At 54.2% G+C, this 20,606-nt stretch overlaps 3 protein-coding genes and 3 pseudogenes across 3 annotated transcripts, besides 11 other annotated features; all 6 read left to right on the top strand.

Annotated features, from left to right (window-relative positions):
* Nucleotides 1–8,714: a sequence feature (areas not merged during assembly with more than two copies in the genome that could not be assigned to a particular haplotype).
* Nucleotides 781–2,976, top strand: Tc00.1047053509427.10 (trans-sialidase, putative; the record flags this gene model as incomplete). Its single annotated transcript, XM_804979.1, has 1 exon — nucleotides 781–2,976. One exon carries the CDS (start codon nucleotides 781–783, stop codon nucleotides 2,974–2,976), a length of 2,196 nt encoding a protein of 731 aa, XP_810072.1.
* Nucleotides 3,082–3,508: a mobile genetic element.
* Nucleotides 3,923–3,948: a sequence feature (AT_rich).
* On the top strand, nucleotides 5,075–8,695 carry Tc00.1047053509427.30 (annotated as a pseudogene).
* Nucleotides 8,715–9,696: a sequence feature (heterozygous, non-Esmeraldo-like haplotype).
* Nucleotides 9,541–9,560: a microsatellite.
* Nucleotides 9,697–17,555: a sequence feature (areas not merged during assembly with more than two copies in the genome that could not be assigned to a particular haplotype).
* Tc00.1047053509427.50 lies at nucleotides 10,954–13,956 on the top strand (annotated as a pseudogene).
* Nucleotides 13,912–13,942: a sequence feature (AT_rich).
* Tc00.1047053509427.60 lies at nucleotides 15,220–17,469 on the top strand (annotated as a pseudogene).
* Nucleotides 17,497–17,534: a sequence feature (T-rich).
* Nucleotides 17,556–20,606: a sequence feature (heterozygous, non-Esmeraldo-like haplotype).
* Nucleotides 17,564–17,830: a mobile genetic element.
* On the top strand, nucleotides 18,201–18,833 carry Tc00.1047053509427.80 (uncharacterized protein; the record flags this gene model as incomplete). The annotated part of the gene is made up of 1 exon (XM_804980.1): nucleotides 18,201–18,833. One exon carries the CDS (start codon nucleotides 18,201–18,203, stop codon nucleotides 18,831–18,833), a length of 633 nt encoding a protein of 210 aa, XP_810073.1.
* Nucleotides 19,596–19,630: a sequence feature (AT_rich).
* Tc00.1047053509427.98 (retrotransposon hot spot (RHS) protein, putative) lies at nucleotides 20,087–20,606 on the top strand (the record flags this gene model as incomplete). The annotated part of the gene is made up of 1 exon (XM_804981.1): nucleotides 20,087–20,606. A coding segment is annotated over one exon (520 nt), but the record flags the coding sequence as incomplete, so codon positions are not given.

The raw sequence follows: 20,606 nt of genomic DNA on the forward strand, positions 1-20,606 counted from the left end.
GCTGTGCATTTTGTTTTTGCGTTTCTTTACATGCTCCGTTTCTTTTTTTACTTCTTTACCTCTTGTTTCCGCAGGCACGCACAGGCACACGCACACAGAGTGCAAATCACAGTGGATTCGGATGGTTCTTTTGCGGTGCGTGTGGCACCCACACGCTGCTGCTTTTTCCCGTGGGCATGAAGCGAAGGGAGGAGAGAGGCAACGCGCAGGGCGAGTGTCTCTTCCTGATGGTGTGGGGGCGCCGCGTTGTGACCTCATGGAGTGAGGCGCCGCGTCGTGGATGGATGAGGAATTGCTTCTGCGTGCGGCTCTTTGGGTGATTGCTTGCTCCGTGTGCGCTGTGTTTGTTGGCAGCGGGGCTGTGGCCGTATGCCGTTGGCCGTGGGATTGAACTGGAGGCGGTGGCGGTGTGTCCCTTCTCTTCCCCTTCCATTGTGTGTGGCTGCTGGCGGTGTGTGCGTTTGTTGTGTGGAGGGCCGAATCCTCTTACCCGCGGACTGACGGCACTGCGATGGTGTCTGTGTGTGTCAGAGGGCTTGTGTGGGCGATGGTCCTCCGTGCTGTCCCTTCCGGATTTTTTTTTTTCCCGCTCTCTGCGTGGGTGCTCTGCTCTGCTCCTCACTGACCTTTCTTGTGTATTGCCGCTGTTGCTGTCTTTCTATTTCTTGCACATAGACACGCTAGGAAAGCAAGCAAACGAACGCGAATCGCTACTGTGAAATTCGAAGGCACTGAAAGGACCAACAACAGCACACACACCGCCCACACACAAATATTTGTATGTTCTCACGTGTTGCTGCTGTGAAGGCACCCCGCACACACAACCGTCGCCCCGTAACCGGATCCAGCGGAAGGAGGAGTGAAGGAAGAGAGAGTGAGCCGCAGAGGCCCAACATGTCCCGGCGTGTGTTTAATTCCGCGGTGCTGCTCCTCATTTTTGTGATGATGTGCTGCAGCGGTGAGGCTTCGAACGCCGCGAAGAGTAATTCGGGGAATGCGCAATTGCCTCATACGGTCGATCTATTTTTGCCGAATCAGACGCTGGTTGTACCGAAAGGCGGAACGTCTCAAGAGACGAAGAGGGATGCATTTGCTTCACCCTCTCTCGTCAGTGCTGGTGTAGTAATTGCTGCTTTCGCCGAAGGCCTCATGTATGCCGAATATGTCGTTGAAGGTGGTAAAGTAATTGAGCCCATTTCTTCTGATGTTGTTGCGGAGTACATCGACGCTACGTGGGATTGGTCCACTCTTGTTGGCAAGGTGAGTGAAAGTACATGGAAGGCACACACTGTGCTTGGTCCAACGGATGGAACGGATAATAGTGCGGTTTTTTTTTACCACCCCACAACCACCACGAAGGACAATAAGGTGTTTCTTCTTGCGGGAAGCCTTGATTTGCACAATGAAAGTGATGGGAAGTGGAAATGGGACAACTTTGGGCTGAAACTGGTTGTGGGTGATGTGAGGGAACCTACGAGCAGCGAGCTGACTGAACGTATCAAATGGGGCCAAATCAGGTCTCTGTTGAAAGAGAGTACTATAGCTGCACACGAAGGTAAATTGAAGGAGTTTCTTGCCGCTGGTGGCTCAGGTGTTCTGATGGAGGATGGCACGCTTGTGTTTCCACTGATGGCGAAGAGCGGAAATGGTGTCGTTTACTCCATGATCATTTACTCGACGGACAACGGCAGTAATTGGGCGCTCTCGAAGGGCGTTTCCCCTGCGAAATGCGTTAACCCCCGCGTCACCGAATGGGAGGGTTCACTTCTCATGATTGTTGACTGCGAGGATGAACAGAAGGTGTACGAGTCGCGTGACATGGGGACAGCGTGGACGGAGGCCATCGGGACACTTCCAGGCGTGTGGGTCAAATCACAATCATTCTTTTGGGATCTGAGCTTGCACGTGGATGCCCTCATCACCGCGACCATTGAGGGCAGGAGGGTCATGCTGTACACACAGAGAGGGAACTCCTCGGGGAAGAATAAGGCCAATCCGCTCCACCTTTGGGTGACGGACAACAAGCGCTCGTTTTCTGTTGGACCGGTTGGCATGGACAATGCTGGGAAGGGGGAGTTCGCCAGCGCCCTGCTGTACTCGGATGGCAAGTTGCATCTTTTACAACGGAGGGGCAATGGTGAAGGCAGTGCCATTTCACTTTCCCGCCTGACGGAGGAACTGAGTACAATCAACTCCGTCCTCAGTACTTGGGCGCAAAAGGACGTTTTCTTCTCCAGCTTGTCTATACCCACGGCGGGTCTGGTGGCAGTTTTGTCAAACGCATCGGCCAACAACGGCACTTGGAACGACGAGTACCTTTGCCTGAATGCAACGGTGAGGAATGCCACGAAGGTCGAGGATGGATTGCAGCTGACGGAGCCTAACTCCGGGGCAATGTGGCCTGTAAACATTCCGGATGATAATGTGCGTCATATATCCTTGAGCCACAACTTCACACTTGTGGCGTCGGTGACAATCGAAAAGGCTCCGAGTGAGGACGCTCCTCTACTGGGTGCGATGTTGGGGGACAATAATTCCCCGCATACCATGGGAATCTTGTATACCGCGGATAGAAAGTGGATGACGATGCTCAACGACAAGAAGACAACAAAAAGTGGCAGTTGGGAGTCGGGGAAAGAATACCAAGTGGCACTCATGCTGCAAGGCAACAAGAGCTTTGTGTACGTTGATGGCAAGCCGCTGGGGGAAGAGGAAACGCTGTTAACAGGTGAGAGACCACTTGAGCTTGTAAGCTTTTGCTTTGGCGCGTGCGGTATACAAAACTCTCCTGTGACGGTGGCGAACGTCTTTCTGTACAATCGCCCACTGAATTCCACTGAGATGACTGCAATCAAGGACAGGAAACCCGAAGATAAAAAAGAAAAAGGAAGCGGTGATGGCTCCATGCGTGAGGGTATGTTTCGGGTGCTCCCGCTGCTTCTGCTGGGGATGTGGGGCATTGCGGCTATTTGCTGAGAAATCGCAGTGAGGACTTCCTGCCACCAGCGGGATCATATGCGTCTGTCCACGCGCTCTTTTAAGTAATTGCCGCTTTCTGTGGACGCACCGTTCATTTTATCTAGGAGCTTGTGAAAAGAATGGTCGTGGGAGAGCTGGTTAACTTAATTAATTGTTTATATCCTGATAAATGAAGGCATTCTTTATGATACTCTCTACCGTATGAATCTTTTGGGAAGAACGCGACTTTGTAGGGGCAGGGAGCCGATAGAGGCCAGATAATATTTATTTTTATTTTGCCATCCCACCCACCCCCTTTTGATTCCCACCACGCGGCGGGGTCTTGTGGTTGGAGGAACCCGAAGTCTGCCACTTCGTAAGTAATAATATTTAAATCCTAAGTAAGGACAAAGCAACATGCTAGCGGTCCACAGAATTTATACATTGAATAAAAAGAAAACATTGAAGCAATTAACTAACGAACTTTTTTTCCTAACTTGTTTGGTTTCCATAGGTTTTCAGGATCCGGCCAGCTGCCCGGAAGATTATTCTGGTTTTGATTTTATTTTACATCCCCTTCGCTGCGCAGAGCTCTTCCTCCATGTGGAAGCATGCTCTCCCCAGCGCCAGCACCGCGTTTTTTTGGGTTTTTTTTTTTGTGGTCCGACAATTAAGGGATCTACTCAGTGTTTTTTCCCCCTTTTTAAGTGATCATGGGCGCTCTCGGCATTGTGTGCCACGCCGACGGCGCCGGCTAATAAAAGAGACAATGGAATGGGGGCACAAGACCGCGCTGAGTGTCCCAGTGGAATATAAATAATTTGTGGGCACTGGGGTTTAAACGACTGTAACGAGTGTATCTTATTTATTTATTATCTGCAGGCGAAACAAACTCACCGATTTGGAGGCCACGCACCAGCGTGCAGTTTTTTAAGTTTTTGAGTGAATGCATAATGGAAGACGGATTTAAAATTTTTTAAATTTTTATTACTTTTCAGCATATGTCCCGCGGCTTGCCACAGCGTGGGCAGCCGTGCAGTGTTGCGTTTCACCATTCATCCTGTTTGTGTTTTTCTGACGCCCGCTGTGGTTGTGTGCCCTCAGATGCTTTTTTTTTTTTTGTGACCGTAGGCACACACACAACGACACCCACACGATATATGCATTGGTATGGTTGGTTGCTCCTCTCGCACTCGGTGCCGGCGGTTGCGTGTGGCTGCCGATCCCCCGTTGTGTTTTTGATGGAGGAGGCGCGTGACGGCGTCGGTGGAGCGGCGCCCGGTGTAGAAGGAAGGCACCGACCGCTGCTGACGGGGACGGTTGTTGCTGCAGGCGATCTGAAGAGATGGCGTGACTGGCGTCACAATCAACCGAGATGGATGAGGACCGCATCGCATCCCTCTTCCCTCTCATCATTCCCTCGGTCCACAGCAGCCACAGGCCACAAGCACCGTGCGGCAACGGCGTGAACACCATCAGGAATTCTGTGAGCCAATCGGACTGTGCAATCAATGTGGACCCTTGTCCCCCGTATCTGGGTACTGCCGCCGTGCCTTTTCTTTTTCTCTCTGTGTATGCCGTGCGCGTATGATGTCGCTGTTTGTTGTGCATCGCCGACCCACGTGAACGGGGAACGACGCGCTGACTGCTGGCAACAGACTCACTTGCCAATTCCTTGGACGTGCACTGTGGATGGTGGTTGCAACGCCGCCATAAGTGTGCCTATCTCGGCCCTTTTTTGTCGTCCACGGCATCGGGACCGCCCTGTGAAGGGGCCATTTGGTCGTAAGAGCGGTGCCAATTGTCATGTGCCTCCTTTCCTGGACCCTGCCGCTCGCTACTGGGGCTGTGTGGGGCTGCGTGGGCGGTGGGAGGGCGATGGCGTCAGTGGCGCGATTGTGTCCGCGCGGCTTTGCGTCAGTGGCTGTGGTGGCGACTGTCTGTGGCTGGATGCCTCTGCGTGCCGCTGTGTTTAGTTACTTTTCTAGCTGCCTCCTCCTTCTCTGACCGTGCCGATAGAGATACTTTGACTTGACCAGCGCAACCATCGTTTTAAGGTGTTGGGGATTAATTGCTATATTGGGACTAGTAGTAGTGGGATATCGATTTATCGGAATTGTGTTTCTTGATTTGCCATTTGTAGGAAGGGATTTGCTGAGGAGGAGGAATGGTTGACGGGGCGAGTGCGACACACCACGACAGCCCTGTTGGCTTCCTGTTTGGGTCGGTGGATGTGGTCTGCGGTGGGTACGTGTCCGCGCAGCCGGCACCGCGTGTTGCCCATGGCCATTGCGGCGCTGCTTGTGGCGTTGGTGCTGGTTGCGGCGGCGGCGTGGATGCCCGCAGTGCATGCGGTGGTGCTGCGACTGCGGGGCGGTACGGTGGACAGAGCCATCACGGTGGGCCGTGCCGTGGACACGGTGCTGATGGACGGCGTGTCCATCACGAACGGCGTGGCTGTGGTGTTCGACGTGGCGGCGATGCTCCCCGGTGCGCTGCGCATCGAATTGAGGAACTGCGTGTGCGACGGCGGTGCGCAGCTCTACGTGCGGGGCTACAGCGGCGAGCCGGCGAGTGACCGGAGCCTGGAGGTGAGCGTGAGCGGGCTGTCCGGGAGCTACTGCTCGCTTGTGTTTGTGCACAACCTGCCGGCACACACGAACGTGACGGTCCGCGACTCGACGATTGTGACGGCGGGGCCGATGCGCTACTCCCAGCTGAGCGGGCTGACGGACGCGGTGGCTTCGCCGCTTGTGCTGTACGCGACGTCGCTGTTGCAGTCGCAGCTGCGTGTGAGCAACACTGTGCTGAGCTCATTGCACCCGGGCGGGTCGGCGGTGTGTGTTGGCGGCGGCATGGAACTGCTGTCGAGCGCGGTGGTGCTTGACGGCGTGTTGCTGGAGGCGTCGGGCGGTCCGACCGCGTTCGCGATGCGTGTGGCGTTTTCGTCGTGTCTCAGTCTGCGGAGCCACTCGGTGTTCTCCGTGACGAACGTGTCGGTTGTGAGCAGCAGCGGCGGCATTGTGCTCGGCGAGCGCCTCGCGGTGTTTGATTCGGTGTTGCGCTTCGTGCTTCGGTGCGCTGACGGCGTCGTTCTTCGACCGCGCGTGCAGTTACCTTCTCGGCGGCGTGGGCGTGGCGTGCGTGCCTGTGGGTGCTTCCGCGCTGCCGCCTGCTGTGGGCACTGCGTCAAGTGTGTTTTTCCGCGAGGGCGTGACGGTGCGGTCGGTGTTTGTTGTGCCTGCCGGCGCGGGCGAGGTGACGCTGCGCCACGTTGTGCTGGACGGCGTGAGTCCGGTGCTCTACGTGCCGTGGATGGCGCGGGAAAGCGTGCGGATCGTTGTGCAGAACGTGTCGCTGCTGAACGGCGCCGTGCTGTACGTGATGGGCGGTGGAGCGTTGCGTGCTGCTGGTGCTGCGGGGGTCGGCGTCGTTTGTGTCCGGGTCGTGGTTGTCGGTGCGCGGCAACAGCATCAGCGGCAGGCTCCTGTCGCTGCCGTCGTACCCGCGTCGTGCGTAATTTGCGCAGAGCACGCTGACGCTCCACGGGAACGCTGGCAGTGGGCCTGTCGTGATGGACGGCACCGTTTCGCACGGGGGCGCCGGCCGAAAGTTCGTCGTGGGGTGCCTGACGCTCAACGGGCAGGCGCTGCGGCCGATGGACTACAGGTCCGCCGGCATCATCGGGGAATTTCGCCCCGTGGCGTGTGGCGTGTGCGACGTCGACGTGCGCTGCTTTGCTGCTGCGACGAGGGCGATGTCGGGGTCGTGCGGCTGCCGCTGTGCTGAGGGCGGGTACGGGCGCGACTGCCTGCCGGTGTACCTGCCGCGCGTGGACGGGTGCAACCGCACGCCCGGCATGCCGCCGCTGAGCCACACGGCGACGCTGACGGAGACGGGGAGCCTGACACCGACGTGGACGGCGACGCCGACACCAACACCGAGCCTGAGCGCGGCGCACTGCAGTCCAACGCAGTACGGGCCGACGGAGACCCTGCAGATGACGGAGACGGTGGCGCTGTCGCCCACGCGGACCCCGACGGCGTCGGTGAGCAGCACGCTGTGGTGGAGCGACGTGGCGTGCCTGACGCTTACCGTGACGACGACGGCGGCTGGTGGGAGCCTGACGCAGAGCGACATCCGCGGCGGTGGGAGCGTCGTCCCGACACTGCTGATGGTGGCGCTGCCGCCGCCGTTTCGGTGGGCAAGCGATCCGCAGCTCGGCACGCACCTGAGCTTTGTGCCGGTGTCGACGGCGCAGCCGAGCGGCTTCGGCGGTCCGTGGGGAGCGATGCTGAGCAACGCGACTTGGATGCGCAACGCGACGAATCTGTCCACCGTCCTGGAGCTGGCTGTACCCGTGCACCGCGGTTACTCCATTGCTGCCGACGAGACGATAGTCATTCGCTGCGACGCTGCGGCGGTGTTTGGCGGCTGCAAGGGTGTGCTGCTTGGGTCCTTCACAATCAGGTCGAACACGCTGCCCGCCGCTGCCAGCGTCCTCTCGGCGATCACCGGCGTCGTTGCGGGTGCGGCGGCTGTTGCCGTGGTGGTGACCGGCGGGCTGGGCTCCATCCTGGAGATGCAGGCACTCGGCGTGTTTGCGAGGATGCCATGCGCCTCGGCGCAGGAGCGTGCGAGCACCGTTGCGCTGCCGTACTTCCTGTCGGTGTTCGCTGCCCTTGATCCGCTGTGGATGGTGGTGGGCAACGCGCTGCTCGCCGCTGTGTTTGGGTGCGTGCACTGCGGTGTGACGGCCGCCTTCCAGCGGTGGCGCGGCGTGGACGCGGCGAGTGCGTGGGCGGCGATGCGCTTCCCGAGCCTGACGTACGTCGTGGCGCACGCGATGCACCTCGGCATTTTCTTTTGCTCTGTGTTTGCACTGGCGATGCCCGGCGCCCGCGTGCAGCACCGCGTGGTTGGTGTCGTTGGCGTGCTGTACGGTGTGGCGTTCCCTGCTGGCGTGTGCTACTTCATTGCCCGCCACACGGGCGCGAGCTTCACGAAGTACTGGCAGTTTTCGAGGAAGCCGCTGCACGAGCGCCTGCTGTACCCCGTCGGGTATTGGCACCCCGCGGCGCAGCAGCGGATGTACGGCGGCATGCTGACGAACATGAGGGGCAGCCACGTGTACTGGTGCGTGTTCCAGCTGTCGGTGCTGTGTGTGGTGTGCCTGATTGCGGCTGTGCATCCGCCCGTGGGAGGCTGCCACGTCCAGTACTTCTGCATGGCGGCTGTGCTGCTTGCGGGCGCGGGCGTGGTTGCCTTCACGAACATGATGCGCTCGGCCTTCCTGACGGTGATGCGCGCGGCGAGCTTTGTGCTCCTTGCGGTGCTGTGCCTGGTGAGCGCGGCCAACCATCTTGCGCCGAGCGACGGCGGTGCGAGGGCGTACGTGGCGATCGTGCTGCTGCTGACGACTGTGCTGCTTGCGATCGCTGTGTACAGCATGGTTGTGTGGTACGCGGAGGACCGCCACTGGCAGGAGGTGCGCGAGCCGCGGCGTGGCGGACTGGAGGCGCTGCTGCGCGATGACGATGGGAGCGACGAAGAGGGGCGGAAGCCCCACGAAATGACGTCATCGTCGTACGCCTCAGGCACCACCGGCGCGTCGTCATACCGACCACCCGCACAGCTGCAGCTCATGGCTGCTGACACCCGCTCCGACGCCCTGAGCCTACTGGACCGTGTATCCAGTGCGAGCTGCAGCATTAATTATGCTCTTCTGGACAGGTGAAGATGCTCCGCTTGACGAAAAATTTGGCGCACTTTCTGCTGGAGTTGGAAAGTGTCTGCCCAAACAGTACCTCCACGTGGCGAGAGTGTACGAGGCTCCTCATGGATGCGGTATAACGTGGGTGCTTTTGGCAATGTGTTTACTTCTTTATTATTATTATTTATTGGACGCTTGGTTGATTAATTTGTTGTTTTTATTTTTGTTGATTTTGGAAAAAACGGATTATCGAGTTATCAGGCTAGCCCAGGGCGGCTGTGTCACGGGTGTGTGTTGCACGCCCTTCGCTGCAGCGTCCTCTCCGGATGTCGGGGTTATTATTCAGATTTTTACTCAGTAATGAGGACGTGTTCTGCGATGGTGGCTGTTGTGCGTGTCACAGAATTTATTTGAGAAAACATTAGGGCTAAAAAAACGATAACGCCCTTTTGTGGCTTTCACTAAATAAATTTAGGACGTGTGCGTTGCTGGTCGATGAGGGAGGGCGTGGGGCCACTGCTGCTGCGCACCACAGCCACCCATCGGACTCCGCAACGGCATTCTCGCTGTTTTTCTGTGCATTGTTTCTATTTCTGTGCGGGCGCCTGCAATGACTCTCTCTCCTGCTCCCCGATGACTGTGTGGGAGGGCATGTCAGTCACTTTTTATACTTCTGATGTTGTGTAGAAGGAACGAGAGGAAGAACGAAGAATTATGCGGAATGATGTATTACTTTGCGTATATGTTGATGCATTTCTGTGGGGTATTTCATTATTTACTCCTTCTTTTTTCCTTTTCTTTTTACGTTGCTCCACACGTGTCTCAGTGTTTGCTTTAGTACGGCCACACACGGGTAGTTTGAGTCGCGGATATATATATATATATATATTTGATGTCATTTCCAGTTAGACACTGACGTGGGCACTCTTTTTAGGCATCCACTCTCCACAGCATGGTGCCTGATATTTTGGAGTTATCTCAGATGTAACGCAGGCACCACCGCCGTGGCACTCATGGGAAGTAAGATGGAACGCGGAACAGAGAAAGATATTGCGCTGCACTTGTGTCTGCTGCATTAGTTCTGTCGAGGAGGCCTTTAATGTAGAAGAAGAGGGATGAACATTGCACGATTCTGTGACTTGGAGTTATTACCTTTTTATTATTGTTCTTATTGTTGGTGTGATCTCTGGTTTCCACCCGTGTCTGCCCCGATTGCTTCCCCTGAGTGGAGGTGCGCCATGGCCATCCCTTTTTTTTGTTACTTGCGGGAGGAAAAACACATTGCAAGTGACGAAACCACACGTCATGTATGCGGCGTCCAGTGAGGTACGTATTTGAGGTGGAGCGCACATATGTGGATGTCGTGTGAGACGAAATGGGGGTTGACTGATCAACCGTAACTCCCTTTCTGGAGAGTGTGCTCTTCCTTTTTTTGTCGCCCTTTTGTGCCAGGGCACGGCGGGATTGAGGGCCACCGTCCCACGAAAGGTCCTGCACACATAGACACTCTCATGCCGCTGTCGCCCTCGAATTCGGATGCAAACCGAAATTTCAGCTCTCTTCTGCATCGGCGCAATTATTTATTTATTAACTGACGCCATTCTGTCCGGCGTGCCACTTTGATTGGATTGTGCGGGATTACTCGCCAACGCCATCGAAGAAAGCAGGCCGACTTCTTCACGTATTTAATTCTATCTTGGATGCACTTATTTTTTTAATTGTTCTGTTGATGTGCACTCAATTAGTGAGGAATCCGGAAATATGCGTGCGTGGAATTTGTCCTGTCATGTGAACTGCGGGCAACACCGATGGGTGCCACTTTTGTTCCGCAGAGCTGTTGTGTCTCTTTGCAGGGTTGGCAGGGAAACTCCATGCAGCCAGCTACTGCTGGTGTGTCTTCAAATGTTGCCACTCCATGCGAATAATGTGCTTCAGCGAGTGAGGGGGATTGTTGGGTTTGTGTGCACTCTGATTCTTTTTGCTGCTTTGTGCGGGCACGCAAGAATTGAGGGGTGGGAAAATGTAGCGGGGCGATGCATGGCTGCGTCCCGCCCATTGTTCGGTGCAAGATGGTGTGCTGCACGTTGTGGTGCTGACTTTGCGATCTGACTGCGGTCTCCTGTGCGGCAATGGTGGTGGGTGGAGGAGAGTGCTGAGTTGCATCGGGACGGTGGTATCGTGTTTTCTTTTTATTCTTTCGTGAGGGTGCACATCATTACTAGTGTTAGTGATAGGGAAAACAAACAGACAACGCGAATAAAACAAAATAAAAAAGGACGATAATGTGGCGGTGTTGTTGCCGGTTGCACGTTGCGTTGCTGCGGAGGCGGTGGGCCTCGGCTGCTTCACCGACAGGCGTTGCAGGGCGGTTGCATGGCGCACCGACCACCGAGCCGTGCGAGTGCCACGCCCAACGCCATTGGGACTGCGGGACGAAACAGCCGCGAGTGTCCTTTGGAGCCGGCGGCGCCTGCTGGCCGCAGTTGGGCGGTGCGAGTGGGATGCTTCATCGCACGGGTGTTGTGATGGCACCTCGAAGCGGCATCCCCGGCGATGGTTCCGACGCTGCGACCCGCATAAGAGTGGAGGAACCACGGCAACCGCAGTGGACCTTCAGCAGCAGAGTAAAGGACATCCTGCTGAAGGGAAAGGAAAGCATCACCAACATGAGGCTGAATGATTTCCTACGGAATTATTTTGACGGCAGGGGCGTTGAGGAATTCAATGAGAACGTCTACATGAAGGACTTTTTAATTAGCCCCAATGAGTTCATTCAAGACGAAGTGTTATTGAGCACAATAAAGGCATCGCCGCCATATCAAGAGATTAAAAAAGAGCGTGAGGAGTTTTACATGCTATTGGGGGCTTCAAATAAGCTTAAAAAAGAACGTATTATCACTCTCAGACAATGGAGGGACTTTGAAAGAAAGGATACGGTCATTTCTCTTGCAAGGGCACAGATAAACACAGCCCACTCTTATGTACTGAGAGAAAAGAGGCGGAAGGCAGAAGAAAGGGAAAGGCAAGAAGGACAAGAACTGGGATTTGCCGTTTCCACTAGGATTAAGTATGCGGTGTTTAAAGGAAGGGTTCGCGTGGATAAAATGAAGCTGAATGATTTTCTTACGATGGAATTGGACGGCAGGGGCGCTTTGGACGCCAATCGGGATGTCTTACTGAAGGAGTTTTTTAAGGACCCCAAGAAGTATATTTGCGATGCGGGAGTATTGAACGAAATGCAGGCATCCGATCGTTACAAGATGATGGAGAGGGCTGTATTGGATGAAATGGATATGGAAGAGGATATAAACAAGCTTTACAAAAATGGTGTGGACAATCTACTGAAGTGGTTGGTGGCTGCTGCGGAGGTAAAGGCAAGTGTTCATGGAGCTACTAAAAGGTTTTTGGATGCAGCCGCCGAGGAAGCGAGGAACCCAAAGAAGCCGAGCGCACCGATATACCTGGAGGGATGCTACGAGTCTGTGCACAATGCGAGGTGGCATCGTGTCGTGGAAGTCCCTGGCGGCGAGGGGACGGGAATGGAAGTGCATGAGGGGAAACCACCGCAGTCATGGACGTACAGGGCAGTTGGCTACACTCTCGAAAAGGATGACGGTGTGCAGCAATCTGGTGCACCGCGTCCCAGGCTGATGGTGCTCGCCTCGGACAAGGGATGGCCGTACTCGTGGAAATTGGAGGAGAATAAATCCACTCGTGACTGCTATGTGAACTGTGAGGTGGAGCGAGTGTGGCAGACCGTCAGGAATGATCTCACCGAGTGGTTCAGCAGTCACGGTCGGACCGACTTTAAGCCCAAGAGGCGTCTGTTGATTGGGACGCCCGGGATCGGTAAGTCGATGGCTGCCGGCTCGTACCTCCTCTACCAGCTGCTGCACTGCGATGCCAAGAAACTCCATTTGGTTGTCTACAGTTTTGGTGGAAGCACGACGTACGTGTTTGACAAGACCAGCAGGACGGTGACAAGATACGTGGGTGGTGAAGCATCCAAGGAATTTTTGCGTGATTTGTGCCGGCGTGGTATGAAAGGGTATATTATCTACGATGTGACAAGGCAAGGGACACCGCCAGAGGAATATTTTTTGCCTGGCACCGGATGGGGCATGATTGTGGTGGCATCGCCAAAGGTAAGCAACTATGATAACTGGGAGAAGCATGTAAGAGCCGCGCGAATCATCATGAATTGCCCTGACGAGATGGATGTGAAGGCGATGTGTGCATGGATGAAGCGTGACGGGACTGCAGATGATCAAGAGGAATACTGGAAGATGGTCAAAGAACGCATGGAGAAAGTGGGGCGGCTTCCACGTTACATCTTTGATGCGAATGAATTCATTGCACACTCTGCTGCCATTCAGAGTGCCTTGGATGGGATCAAGTCTCGGGATGGTGAAAAGCACTTCACACATGGAGGAGTGAGACTGTGGGACTCTGAGAATCCGTCTCAAAAGCTCGTGAGGATTGTCCGAGCGAGAGGAAAATTTGGTGCTGAGGGATTTCTCAACGCACCGATATCTTTTTGCCTCGGGCGTCGAATACCGCACTATTTCGGGAAACGTGATGAGTGATGGGGATTTAGTTCTGTTGCTAGTATTGGGGAAGAGGAATACTCTTTTGTCTGAATGTATGGGAAGGTTTGGCTTGCGCGCATTAATGTTTGGGGGAGTTTGTCGGTGCATTAGTAGAGGAACTCAAGGAACTGAGGCCACCAGCACGCCGTGGAGGACAGTGCGCGGTGCTGAAGGCGAACCCTGAAGGCCACCCCGCCGAGTTGTATGTGGATCGGCTGCAATGGAATACCATACAAATACTTGTATAAACCACCGGCTGTTGTACAAACCGTGGGCCACAAACTTTCCGCTGGTGGACTTTTTTTTCCTTTTTGAAGTTACCGCGGAAGACGCTGTTTGGGCTGCGGATGGCTACGGCGGGTGGGCACCACACCACCGCCAGCACTGTGGGGCAGTTCACGGAGTGCCTGGCGGCATATTTTAATGGTTGGGAGGAGTTATCCCGAGACATGTCGTGGGATATTATTTATGTGCAGCACGCAGACAGCACGCCGATGAATGACAGGCAGAGATGTGATGTTGTAAAATTCAATAATGTGAGCGACGATGAAGGCCGTGAAAAAGCGGCATTCTGGAGGGAAAAGGTGCGCCAGTACCAAGTGTCAATATCGTCCAGAGACTTTAGAAGAGACGAAGCTCTCCGAAGTGTGCAAAAAAAAAAAATAAAAAATAAATAATAATAGGAAAATAGATTAGGAAATTGAAATTGAACGAGAGAGTTTGATTTGTGGTAAAAAATATTGTGGGATTTATGTATTTTTGGATGCTTGTGTCTGAGCATGCGGTGCGGGTGCACCAGCCCCGTGCGGCAGCATAGCATACAAATGCCAAAATGTCCAACGCTATCGAACATAACAGTGACAGAAGAAATTGGGGAGGGAAAGGGGTTGCTTGGCTTCTGGTGAAAAACCTTGGGTGATCTTTATATGGTATGTTGATTGTGTGTGCGTACGAGGCATAATTGGAGAATTGCCCCGGTATGAGGGAATCATTGTGGCTGGCGGTGTCGCAGTACTACTGCATTGTCCATTTTCTTCTATTGTGTTCTAAGGCCCATCAATAACAGAAGCATTTTTAAGGGATGGACGACGAATAAGATCTATTGGAGAAATGGCGCATTCTGTGTGGCTGCATGGAGTGAGGCGCCGCGTCATGGATGGATGAGGATCCGCTTCTGCGCGTGTGTCTCTTTGGGTGATTGCCTGCTCCGTGTGCGTTGTGTGCCGGCAGCGGGCTGTGGCCGTATCCCGTTGGTCGTGGGACAGAACTGGAGACGGTGGCGGTGTGTCTCTTCTTGTTCTTGTCTATTGGTGGATGATTGCTGGCGGTGTGTGCGTTTGTTGTGTGGAGGACCAAATCCTCTTACCCGCGGACTGACGGCACTGCGATGGTGTTTCTGTGTGTGTGTGAGGGCTAGTGTGGAGTCGCCTGCCAGGGTGTGGCCCTTGGCGATGCTTTTCCTGCCTGTCTTTTGTTCCTTCCGTGTGTGTTATGCTGCTTCTTGCTTTTCCCCCTGTCATTTTCTCTTTCTGTGTTCCTGCGTGGAGTGGCCGCATGCTCACGGGCCATGTTGATTGTGAGTGCCTCTTGGCGGCATCCATTCATCTCCCTCCGCCTGTCTGTCTGTCATTCCCTGTTGGGTGTGGCGTGTTGCACCGCGTGAGGGCTGGCCCGCACACACCGATAGCCCGCCGTGACTTGCCGTGTTGCTGCTTGTTTCTGTGGGCGATGGTCCTCCGTGCCGTCCCTTCCGGATTGTCTCGTGCCTCGCTCTCTGCGTGGGTGCTCTGCTCCTCACTGACCTTTCTGGTGTATTGCCGCTGTTGCTGCTGTACTCTCCACTTCTTGAACACAGACACACGCTAGGAAAGAAAGAAAACAAGCGCTAATCGCCACCGTGAAATTCGAAGGCACTGAAAGGACCAACAGCACACACACAGTCTACACACACATATTTACATGCTCTCACGTGTTGCTGCTGTCATGGCACCCCACACACACAACCGTTGCCGCGTGACCGGATGCAGCGGAAGGAGGAGGGAAGGAGGAGAGAGTGAGCCGCAGAGGCCCAACATGTCCCGGCGTGTGTTTGCTTCCGCGGTGCTGCTCCTCCTTGTCGTGATGGTTTGCTGTGGCAGTGGAGCTGCAGCCGCTGTGGAGAGTAAGTCTGGGGTTGTGCAACTGGCTCCGGAGATTGACTTTTTTGTGCCGAAGAAGAAACCGGTGGTGTCAAGAGATGGGACTGTTCAATGTGAGGTGAAGAAATCATTTGTCTCACCCTCTTGTCCGTGCTGGTGGGGTGATGGTTGCCATTGCTGAAGGCTTGTCAGATTGTAACGCCCATAAACATGACCTGTTTGGGATTCGGTCTTACGACATTGTGGCCGGGTGCATCAAGGCTGCGGAGAAGCGGCCGTCCATTGTCTCTGAGATCACCAAGAAGGAGTGGAGGGCACGCACCGTTATTGGCAGTAGGTATGGCGATGATCGTTTGTGTTATTTGTACGGGCCCACAGCAGTTGCGAGGGGCAGTAAGGTGTTTCTACTTGTGGGAAGCGATACTGTAGGATATGACAGTGGTGATGAGATGTGGGAGAAAGATGGCTGGGATATTCAACTGGTTGTGGGTAAGGCCACGCATTCCACGGACGGCGTGCAGAATACACTGATCAACTGGGCTGAACCCAAGTTGCTTTCACAACAGATCTCTACACACACTCAAGATCACCTGAGGGAACTTTTGACTGCTGGTGGCTCAGGCATTTTGATGCAGAATGACGCGCTTGTGTTTCCCCTGGTGGTGGTAAGTTGGAAAAATCAACCTTTCTCCATGATCACTTGCTCGACGGAAAAAGGCAACAACTGGGTGTTTCCAGAGAGCATTTTTTGTGTGGGATGCCTTGATCCCCGCATCACCGAATGGGAGAGTGGACAAATTCTCATGATTGTTCATTGTGTGGATGGCCAGAGTGTGTTCTAGTCGCGTGACATGGGGGCAACGTGGACGAAGGCTGTCAGAACACTCCCGGGCATTTGGGTCAACGCACCATCAGGATTCCATTGGGACGAAAGTTTGCATGTGGGAGCTTTCGTCACCGCGACCATTGAGGGATGGAAGGTCATGCTGTAAATTCAGAGAGGGTACGCCTCGGGGGAGAAAAAGGCCAATGCGCTCTACCTTTGGGTCACGGAGAACAACCGCACGTTTTATTTTGGACCGCTTTTTGTGGAGAATGCTGTGAGTCTGAAGTTTTCCAACACCATACTGTACTCAGATTACAATTTGCACCTTTTACAGGATGGGGCCAATGAAAAAGGCAGTGCCATTCCACTTGCCCGCCTGACGGAGGAGCCGAAGACGATCAAGTTTGTCCTAAGGAACTGGGCACAGGTGGACGCCACCTTTTCCGAGTCGTCCACACCCACGGCTGGTCTGGTTGGATTTTTATCCAGCGCAGCCAGTGGTGACACGTGGCTCGACGAGTACCGTTGCGTGAATGCAACCGTGACGAAGGCAACGAAGGTTGAAAATGGGTTCAAATTTAAAGGGCCTGGGTCCGGGGCAACATGGCCCGTGAAGGACCCGGAGGGTCATAATCTGTACGGCTTCGCGAATTACAACTTCACTCTTTTGGCGACGGCGATCGTCCACGAGGCTCCGCGTTGGAGCGATTCGCTGATTGGCGTGGCTCTGGGGGACCGTCAGGGCACGAAGTTCATTGGACTGTTGTACTCCGAGTTTAATAATTGGCTGACAATATTCAACGGGGAGACAACGCCATCGAAGAGCGGTTGGAAGCAGGGGAAAGAACACCAGGTGGCGCTCATGCTGCAGTACGGCCACAAGGGATCCGTGTACGTGGATGGTGTGCTTGTGGGGAGCCCGGAGACGATACCAACACCTGAGAAGCGGGGGGCTGAACTCGCACGCTTCTACATTGGGGGAGAAAAGACGGGAACCATCGACGTGACGGTGGAAAAACTCTTTCTGCACAACCGCCCACTGACTGTCGATGAACTGAAACTGTTTATGAAAAGCGACGATAAAAAATGAAGTGGTGCCGGCTCCACGCATGGGGGCGTGTCGCAGTTGTTTCCGCTGCTGCTGCTGCTGGGGCTGTGCGGCTTTGCGGCCATTTACTGAGAAATCGCAGCGAGGAGTTCCTGCCTCCAGCGGGGGCATTTGCGTCTCCCCACGCACCCCTTTAAATGATTGACGTTTCTTGTGGGCACATTTTTTCATTTTATTTCTTATTTTTATTTTATTTTTGTTTACCTTTGGAAACGACGGCCATTTTTCTGTGAGCGTGTGAGAATAGTGCTAACGAGAGGGCTGGCCGCCTAACTTAATACATCCTGATAAGAAGAAGATATTACTGGACGATTTATTTCTTATTTTATATGAATCTTTCGATGATTGCGACGGAAGAAGCGAAGGAGCTGACAGCGATAGGAAGAATGTCTTCCTTATTTAAATTTTTTTTTGCCGTCCCACCCGCCCCGTTTTTATTCCCACTTCGCGGCGGGGTCTTGTGGCTGGAGGACTTTAAATGCTGCCACGTCGCAAGTACCAAATATCTTCTGTCCGAATAGAGTGCAGCGTGTCACGATTAGTGGCTGTCCAAATATAATATTTATATGGAATAAACATCGAGGGTATGGTGAAGCCGCTGCCTCCCCATTGATTCCTTCTTTTTCGTCCCATTTTACTGTGTTTAGGATGTGGTCAGAAGCCCGGCGAACGTTTTCTCCATTTATTTATTTTACTTATTTTGGGGTGCTGCAGCTCTTTCCTGTCCCATTCTTGTGCTTTTTTATATATTTGGAAAAACCTCTTGAGCGGAGCGGTATCTTTTTTTTGTTTCTGTCCATCGACTGCCGACGCTCTCGGTACTGTCTGCTACGCCGGTGAAAAGTGAAAATGAAAAAAAAAAAAAATAATGGTAATCACGGAAGCACACTGGGAGTCCCAGTGGAATATGAATGACATGTGGACACGGGGATTTGAGCGGCTGAAAAAATCTTCTCTTCTTTTTTATTTTCTGCAAGAATACTTAATGGGAAACAAATATCAATGCTTTTTTAATTTAGCAGATATATTGTGGTTTGCCGCTGCTGGGGCTGCGGTGCAGTCACGAGTTTCAGCAGTCCTCTTCTTCCTCCATTTCCCCTGCACCTCTGCTGTGTGTTTCCGTGTCTATTCACATGTTTTTCCCTCATTTGTTGCCTCTTTTTTTGCGTACATGCAGGCACACGCACACGATGCACAAAATATTGCGCTGTCCATGGACGATCGCCAATCATTTCTCTGCTGGTTTTCTTCTGCTGCTTTCTTCTGTGGACATGAAGAAGAGAGAGACACCGGGAGGGGGTCCACTGCGTTTCCTTCATTTTGCGTGCAGCGCACCGCGTGCAGCATGATTGCTTTGAAATCCAGCACCGCCCGGCACATCGATGCTGCACGAGGTGAGAGACGCTTCTTTTCGGCTGTTGGTGCACGTGATTGTGCGTTCGCGCGGGAGTTGGCCCTTTTGCGTGTTTGTGTCTCTTCTGTAGATGTGCGATGGCGGTAACGGTGGGTGAATGTTTTTGATTGCACTTTTGTGCGTTGCTGTGGGTGATCCCTGCGGGGCGCGGGGTCTTAAAACAAAGTTCTCCGAGGGCTCACCTCTCTGCACGATGGCCGCAGCGTGTGGCCGTCACTCTGTTCTCTTGGGAGATATGCCGCGACGCTTTTACGTGTGTGTTGCTTCGGGGACAATGTGCCGGCGGCTGTGCGATTGCCGAATGGAGGGAGAGGAGTGGAGGGAAGTGCGTGAGTGCAGCGGTCAGGAGTCGCGCTGTGTGTCTCGCCGCGGAGGGCATTGCTCACCCAACCCAGCACCGCTCCTGTCGGGCACCTTCTATCACACTGCAGAATCGTAACCGACGCCACCAGCACGCAGCGAGGCAGCGGAAGCCGCCACTGACACGAGTGCGACCGGAAGGGGACACGTCTGCTGTTGCGTTTCGAGGGGGTCACACCGTGTGGCACAGTGGCGTGCCCACAACCTCCTCGCGGAGTCTGCACACGACACCGGGCACTGGATGTGGGGTGTTTGCGTCATGGAGGACACTGCGGTGGAGACCTTTCTCCCTGCAGGTGGAAGGACGCCTGAGTTTTCTTTTGTTTTTATTCAGGCGGGTTGCTGCGCGATGACACCACAACGAGGCAGTTGTTTTCACCGTGGAGGGGTGATATCTGCAGGGCCACGCATTGGGAATATGAACGACGAATGCAATATTGAAGGCAGCGTCATGGTTCTTTTGTACTGTGCAAATTGCAAAAATTTTCGTTAAAAAAAAATATATATATATATACATATATTTTCCCTGTGAGAGCTTACCACGATGCGCCGCTGTTGTGGCGTGTATGATTTGGAGTCCTTGCCTGTGGCCGCTGCTGCACCGAATACTCCTCCCACTTTTGTGTGTGTTTTCGTGTGTCAGTGACGATATGACCACGTCCTCTTGCAGAGTGTGTGCGGTGTCGGCGGTGCCACAGGGGTGCGGACCGTGGCGAGCGGGATGCGTGGACGAACCCTCCGTGTGCACCACGTTGTTGTTTGCTCTCACCAACACTGTGCTGGGTGGTTGGCACCCACTTGCCGTCGTTGTGGTGGTCCTCGTGCATGTGGTGTGCGTCGCACACTGTGTGGATGACTCTCTTGCTGTGGCTGCCCGTCATGTCTGTGCCTAGTTACCCCATCTCTCTCTTATTCTCCTCCTGTTTGGTGGTTATTGTTCAGCTTTAACTCAATCCAACTAAAAAGAACAGAAGGAAGCAATGCCTGGAAATCAAGCGTCTGCTGTGCCGCAGGGGTATATTCGGAGGAGAGCGAAGCCGGAGTCTGAGGGTGACACAGATCAACCCTCTGCGACTCGCGGAAGAGTGGAGGAGGTGCGGCAATTAATGTGGGCTCTTGACAGTCGGGTGGAAGAATGCGCGCTGCGGAAAGGCCACGATTCTGCGTACGATGCGAGGTGGCATCATGTCATGGAAGTTCCTGACGGCGAGGGGACGGGAATGGAGGTGCATGAGGGGGAACCACCGCAGTCATGGACGTACAAGGCGGTTGGCCGAACCCTTGAAAGGGATGACGGTGTGGAGCAATCCGGTGCACCACGCCTCAGGCTGATGGTGCTTACCTCGGACGAGGCGTGGCATTTCTTGGGCAGGGAAGCAAGTACCGACTGCTATGTGAACTGTGAGGTGGAGCGAGTGTGGCAGATCGTCAAGGGCGATCTCACCGAGTGGTTCAGCAGTCGTCCTGAGGACCACTTTACGCCTCATCCGCGTTTGTTGA

This window comes from Trypanosoma cruzi, genomic scaffold (assembly GCF_000209065.1).
Source record: "Trypanosoma cruzi strain CL Brener 1047053514589 genomic scaffold, whole genome shotgun sequence".
NCBI classification, from domain to species: domain Eukaryota; phylum Euglenozoa; class Kinetoplastea; order Trypanosomatida; family Trypanosomatidae; genus Trypanosoma; species Trypanosoma cruzi.